General features: G+C 37.4%; 1 protein-coding gene across 1 annotated transcript; it reads right to left on the reverse strand.

The window, feature by feature from the left end:
• Nucleotides 1-1593: 1593 nt before the first annotated feature.
• LOC140859252 (E3 ubiquitin-protein ligase WAV3-like) lies at nucleotides 1594-2529 on the reverse strand. Its single transcript, XM_073260943.1, has one exon. It carries the CDS (start codon nucleotides 2527-2529, stop codon nucleotides 1594-1596), a length of 936 nt encoding a protein of 311 aa, XP_073117044.1.
• Nucleotides 2530-7789: the final 5260 nt, after the last annotated feature.

Below are 7789 nucleotides of genomic sequence, written 5' to 3' on the forward strand. Positions count from 1 at the left end.
TAAGTAAGAAGTATCGGGTTACTTATCTCTTTCGTCCTAGCCCTTCAAACTTCGCTAGATAAATTTATCGAACTTATTTAATATATAAAAAATATAATTAATTCTTATTCGATAAATTTAATCATAAAAAAAAGAGACTATAGATTGGATGGTCGATTTAACGGACTGTCCGAGCAATAGAACAATTCAGAGTCTCCTAGTCGAGAATCAAATCTAAGCGACTCGATCAAAAAATCATGAAGCATAAATTGGAACAAGATTAATTAATATTGATCAATAGGATTCATCAATAGTGGATTTCAAGGGTATTCGATATGGTCGGGATGGAGTCCGACATCTTGCATGTATATCGAAGCAGTTTCGAGCTTCTTCGGTATATCATCTTGAGTTCATGTTAGGATCCATGGATTAGATAGAGAGAGAAAGAGAAGATACAGAGAAATACGAGAGAGAAGAGATCCCTCTCTCTTCTCTCTCTTTTTCTTTTTCTTTTCTTTTCTTCTTCTTTTTCTTTTTTTCTTTTCCAACTAGCTAACCTCCGTCATGTGTCTATGCATTAATGAGCATGAGAGACACCAAGCTAAGATAATCGCCACTTTGCTCGACACTTCTACTCTCTTTGCTCAAACTATCAATAGTTCAGACTCAAGAGTAGAGGGCATCTGATACAGGATGATAGTTCATCTCAACCATATCGGGTCAAATCCTAACGAGCCAAGATAAAAAGTCGAGATTTGCGATGGTAGTTGTACGTTAAGTATATCTAATCTATCTTGCATTCCAAATGTACTCCAGATGGAATAAATAACAGCTTACCTCAGCTAAATAAAGCAGAAGCAGCGTAATCCTCTCTACCACTCCTGCCCTTCCTTCCAAAATTGACTGACCAACTCACCTATAAATAGAAGGGCATAGGCAACCTCCATGTAAGCTCTCAAGCTTCACTTTTTTTCTCCTTTACTATTCTTTAGTGACTAATTTGAGCATCAAAGCATCCCCATTGATTTGTAGGTTCTCTCCCATCTAGTGTGGAATCAAGCTCCAACCATCATAGATCTGTCCATTCCAGCGCTAGGTTGGCCGTTGATAGCAATAGGCATAATTGAAAATTTTCTTTAATTTAAATATAAATTTAGCATGTATTAGCTCTTGAATCCAAAAACTCGATTTCAGTTATTATTTAAATTTAAAAAAATAAAACTTAAGCTGCTTGATATATGCAAGTGTTGTTGAACTACAACAAATTAATGTATATAATAATATTTTAGAACTAATGTTACTTTCAGATATTTAAAAGAATTTTTTATAAAAAAAAAACTTTAGCTTTTCCTTAGCATATAATGGAGAAATTGTTAATTAGATCAGATCCACTAGCTTAGTGATAGTTAATCCAACCATAAATATATATTTATATTTTTAAAAAATAAGAAAGAGAAAGAAAAATGGAGCAACAAAGATGTTTATTTGCAGTTGAATGGTCCTGATTCAACCAGTAATTTTTCTTTTGACCCAGGGACAAAAGCTCAAAAGACAAAAGAAAATGATAAAATGCATATTGAATAAGAAATTACGGACAAGCAACAGGGAATTAACCTAACACATCTTGTCAACTAGAGAACGAAAGAACTCGACCCAACTAAACAAAGAAAGAAAACTACTGGTGCCTCCCCTCCGTGCGTCGAGCACCGCCTTCGCGCCTTTCAGGTCCCCACCGTCGGCCTTCGCCTGAGCCTCCGCAATGCTCATCTCGGCCACCAGAATCCGGTTCCGCTGCCCGTCGACGATCAAGTTCGCGATCTCATCCTCCGGCGATAGGCTATCGGGCCGGCGGACTATGGTTCTCTCCTCTTCCACGTGGATGATATCTTGGGTAAGAGGATCGACGTAAGAGCAGTAAACGCTTATAAGCTGCATCGATGGATCGTTTTTGTCTTCTTTGATGGGAACCGTGACGTCGAGGAGGACGAACTTCTCTTCTTCGGCATACATGTCACCGACTTCGATGACCTCCATCAGGCGTTGGTCCGAGATCCTGGACGAGTAGTTCCCGGTGCCGACCGAGGTGAGGTGGACACCCGGCGAGGCCGAGCATATGGTCAGATGCAAGTACTGCGCGACCACGCTGAGCAGGCCGGCGAGGCACGCGGCAAACGCGTCCGAGACCGCCGCCTCCTCCTCGACGAACGAGAAGGTCCCGCCGGTGGCTTCGGCCACGGCGTCCATGATGGTCGGGTCGTGGTTCGCGCCGAAACCGAAGGTGTGGATCGGCCCGACGCTCCGGGCGGAGGGGGGCAGGCGTTGGAGGAAGTCTCTCGTCCGTCGAGAGCTCTGCAGGCGGCCGGCGAGGGAGAAGCCATCCATGGTATCGATGCCATCGGAAAGGAGGATGATGCTCGCCACGGGGTTGCGGAAACGGCGCTCCTTGAGGATGCGAATGCCGGCGGAGAGGCCGCCGGCGATGTCCGTCCCGCCAGAGGTGACGAGGGAGTTGATGGCGTCGGCCGCCTCCGCACGTCCGGCGTCGGACATGAGGCGGAGGGCGAGCACGCGATTGTGGTGTTGGAGAAGGCGACGATGGCAAGGCGGTCGGAGGGAGAGAGTCTTCGGATTACGAAGCCGACGGCGTGCTTGAGGAGTGCAAGCTTGCGGCCGGTCATGCTGTTGCTGACATCGAGAACGGCGACGAGGTCGAGGGCGGCACGACCGTCGTGGCGGCGGAGGGTGGAGAGAGGCGGGGCGCGGGCCTTGATTAGGACTGAGAAGGAGGATGGAGAGGAGGCGGCGGCGATGGCAGGGAATTCGGGGAAGGTCTCGATGGCGACGGGGGCGGAGGGGGGAGGTGGACGAGAGATAGAGGTGGGGAGAGGTTCGTCGTCGTCGAAGGTGGGGAAGTTCTCGAAGGGGCCGACGGCAGGGGGGAGCGGCAGAGGGGCAGTCATGGTGGCCATGACGGAAGGTAGCCTGAATGCAGTTGAAGTGGAAGCAGTGGGAGCATGGAGCTGCGAATATGGGTTTGGCCTCCCGCTCCGAGTTCATGGCGGTGAGGCATATTGCACAAAGTCTCTGCACCATGGAGAACATTTCCGAGAAGCACCGTATGAGAACATTCTATAAAGGACAGCAGAATAAAACGATAAATGGAAGGAACATGGTTAGACCATCAACGACACAAAATTAAATTAATAGACAGTAATTTCCATATGTTCAACTTGTGTGTGTGCGTATATAGTAGCCATTATATATAGCAAAATTTTAAAAAGTTTGCCATTTTTGATTTCTCTTCCCCTGTTTGGCATGCAGTTTGCACCCATAGTTTACCAAAACAAATCGCCTGTACATCATGAAAAAGCAAGGAGAAATTAGATATATATATATATATATATATATATATATATATATATATTATATATATATATTCTATCAAAATAGTTATTATTATTATTAGGATTTTTTTTTTTTTGACCAACTTCAGATGTCTAATTCGAAAGAGAAAGAAAAAGAAAAAAAAGTTAGGAAATATTGGTTGCTCACTGAAGAAGGGAAAATGCTCCAGTTTGTAGATAACGGCAATGCCTCCGATGACAATAGCCTATGGTTTGTCACCAGGCGATGGAAAAAGGAGGAGCATCTTGATGAAAGCTGATTCCATGATCTATTCTCCTACTTCCATGCCTTGTCCATCTTCTATATCTATGATTCACATAACCCTAAGTCAAACATACCATACTTGTTCTTCCACCACAAAAATAAACCAAACATATTCGGCTATCACAACTCCTTCCTAAAAACAATCTTAATTTATGCATGAAGGAGATCTATCGAGAGTTTACTCTCAGGAGAAAAAATTAATAATTAGAGAGAGAAACTCACATATGTTTAATGCGGATTTCTTCTGAGGAGTTACGGCCGTGAGAGAAAACTGAAGTTAGGTGTTCTTCTGTTCTTATTACTATAATATATTACAATACTTAATTTTATTTTTATGTTTATGGCACTACTATACTTTATATACAAGTTGAGTACTTTGATTTTAGGAATCAAATAGGGTAGAATACAATAATACAATATCACGATTATGAGAGAGATACTAGAGACCTGATATAGTATAACACAATAGCAAAATCTCAAGATTTGATCCACATACTGAATATAAATATAACAACCGGATCCCATGATTGTTGGAGGTTGATATGGACTGATATGTCAAGATTCAGTATGTAATATGTAGCAGTTGCAATATCCAAGATTCTATAATGGGTTGATATGCAAGCAATATCTGGTATGTCAAAATTCTACAAGTAATATATAGTAGCCATGATATCAAAATTCTATAATAGATAAGATTCCGAAAACTTTAATACTCCCTCTTAAGTTGGTGAGTGTAAATCTATGACACCCAACTTGCCTAATATATAAAAAAATGGGTCACAACCTAAAGTCTTGGTAAAAATATCGGCACGTTGGTTAACACTTCGAAAAAACTTAATCTGGATTGTGCCTGCTTATATTTCTTTTTGGACAACATGACAATCTATTTCGATGTGTTTTGTCCACTGTGAAATACAAGATTGGCAGCAATATGAAGTGCAGCTTGATTATCACATGAGAGAGACATGGGTCGAAGATAGTGGATAACCAAGTCAAAGAGTAGAGTTTTGAGCCACCTCAATTTATAAATGGTAGAGGCCATTGATCAATATTCAACCTCACCAGTGAGTGAGAGATGGTACTTTATTTTTTTGTGCGTCATGAGATAAAGCTATCACCAAAAAAGCTACAACAACCCGTGATAGAATGGCAAGTGGTGGAACAACTTATCCAATCAGCATCACAATAGGTACTAAGATGAAAATTGTTTGAGATAGACATGAGGATACCAAAGCTAGAATAAGATTTAAGGTATTGTAAAACTCAAAAAGTAGCACCATATGGGTTGGCGTGGTACCTGCATAAATTGACTCAAAAGATTGATAGCAAATGTAATATCTGGATATATAATTGTGAGATAGATCAAATGACCTATCAGACATCTGTACAATCCAAAATCATGCAAAGCTTCTCCAATATCATGTGATAATTTTAAATTTTGCTCCATTGGAGTGTGCACTGGTTTAGCATCTAGAATAGCTGCATCTTCAAGAATATCTAAAATATATTTTTGTTGAGAGAGAAAAATATCTTTGTTGGAATATACAACCTCAACATCCAAGAAATATTTAAGTATGCCAAGATCTTTGATTCAAAATTGATCTTGAAGATAGAATTTAGTGAAACCAATAGAAGAAGGATCACTACCAGTAATGAGTATATCATCAACATATATAAGCACAATGGTGGTGGTGCCCTTGGATTTGAGGGTAAAGAGTGAATAATCAGCAACTGATTGAGTGAAACCAACATGAAGTAATGCTGTGGAGAATTTAAAAACTAGTTACAGGAAGCTTATTTAAAATCATATAAGAATTCGTTGAATCTACAAACTTATTATTCTCCTTTCTTCCCCATTCGAGAAAAATCTGGTGGTAATTGAATGTAAAATTTTTCATTCAAATCACCATGGAGGAAGGTATTATTGACATCAATCTGATACAAAGGCTTATATTTGGTAGATGCAACGGCAATAACATAACTAACTGTAACCAATTCGATAACAAGAGTAAATGTTTCATAATAATCTAAGCCTTCAGCTTGAGTGTAGTCTTTAACAACAAGTCTTGCTTTATATCGTTTAATACTACCATCAGATTTGTACTTAATCTTATATATCCATTTGCTTTTAATGGCATGTTTGCCTAGGAGAAGTGGCATTACAAACCAAGTGTGATAGAGCTCTAAGGCCATAATTTCATCAGCCATAGCATCATGCCAGTGAGCATATTTCATGAGACTTCAATTATTTTCATGTTCATGGCACTAGTGTGCTTTATATATAAGTTAAGCCCTTTGACTTATAGGGATCAAGTATGGTAGAATACAATAATATAATCTCATAATTATGAGAAAGATACCAAAGGCTTGATATAGTATAATACAATAGCAAATGCTCAGGATTTGATATATATACTAAATATAAATATGACAACCAAATCACATGATCATTGGAGGTTGATATAGGCCAATCTGCCAAGATTCGGTATGTAATATGTAGCAGCCGCAATATCCAAGATTCTATAATGAATTGATATACCAAACTTCTATAAACAATATGTAGCAGCCGTGATATCCAAGATTCTATAATGGACTGATATATCAAGATTCTACAAGCAATATGTAGCAGCCATGATATCAAAGATTCTATAATAGATGAGATTTTGATAATTTTAATACTTAAGATGATGGATTGATATGCCTCTATAATTAAAATAATTTAAATATTAGTAATCACAAAATTTTGGTTGGTCACCTGCATCAAGTTGATTTGATTATTTTATAAGATAAGATATAATGCTAAAGATTTTTCAAGAAACAAGACTTTAGCCTTTTTGTGTTCTAGCAATGTAAACCCATTCTTTTTAGCATAAATTTTATCATTTCATTCTGGTGCATCCCCCCTAATTGATAATTCAAAAGCAAGTAAGAAGTGTCGGGGTTGCTTATCTCTTTTGTCCTAGCCCTTCAAACTTCGCTAGATGAATTTATCGAACCTATTTACTAAATTCAATCAAAACAAAAAAAGACTATAGATTGGATAGTCGGTTCAACAGACTGTTTGAGTAACAGGACAATTTAAGATCTCCTAGTGGAGAATCAAATCTAAGCATCTCCTAGTCGAGAATCAAATCTAAGTGACTCGATCAAAAAATCATGAAGCATAAATTAGAACAAGATTAATTAATATTGATCAATAGGATTCATCAATAGTGAATTTCAAGGGTATTCGATATGGCCGAGATGGGGTCCGACATCTTACATGGATATCGAAGCAATTCTGAGCTTCTTTGGGTATATCATCTTGAGTTCAGGCTAGGATCCATAGATTAGATATAGAAAGAAAGACAGAGGATATAGAGAGATATGAGAGACAGAGAGATCCCTTCTCCCTTTTTTCTTTTTTTTTTTCTCTTCTCTTCTTCTTTTCTTCTTTTTTTTCTTTTCTTGGTTGAACAGGAGAGCGAGGGTTGGTGGTAATTCATGCTTTGGTGAGGTGCAGTGGCACGGTGGAGGTTCGACAATAAGCAGCAGGGTGTGGCCAACGACGGTGGAGTAAAGGACAGCTAGCGACAGTGGCACTACAAGAAAAGAATATTTTTGTGATAGAATTATTTACGATGTAAATATATTGATCGTCACTAATTATATTTACAATGAAAAAAATTTAATCATAAATAATAAAATATTTATGATGAAATAATTTTTCATCACAAATAGTTGCCTATCAGCGATGAAAAAATTATTCTATCAAATATATATTATTTGTGATGAATATTTATTATAAATAATATATCATTTATTTTAATTTTAAATTTTTAAATATTTATAATAAAAATATTTTTATCATAAATAATTTAAATATTTATGATAAAAAATATTTTTTCATCAAAAATAAGATTATTGCCAATGTAAATATTATCATCATCAATATTTAAAAAAATAAAAAATTAAAAATTATAGATTATTTATGATAAAAATATTTTATCATAAATAATTGAGTATTTAAGATAAAAATTTTTTTTATCATAAATACTTGATTATTTATGAAAAAAATATTTTCATCATAAATATTTAAAAAAATTAAAAATTTAAAAAAAAATTTAAAAATTACTCATTATTTATGATAAAAAATTTTACC

This window comes from Elaeis guineensis, chromosome 7, assembly GCF_000442705.2.
Source record: "Elaeis guineensis isolate ETL-2024a chromosome 7, EG11, whole genome shotgun sequence".
NCBI classification, from domain to species: domain Eukaryota; kingdom Viridiplantae; phylum Streptophyta; class Magnoliopsida; order Arecales; family Arecaceae; genus Elaeis; species Elaeis guineensis.

What these genes read in the sequence shown, in the direction of transcription:
- LOC140859252 (XM_073260943.1), bottom strand. Translation starts at nt 2,529, where the DNA reads ATGTCCGACGCCGGACGTGCGGAGGCGGCCGACGCCATCAACTCCCTC.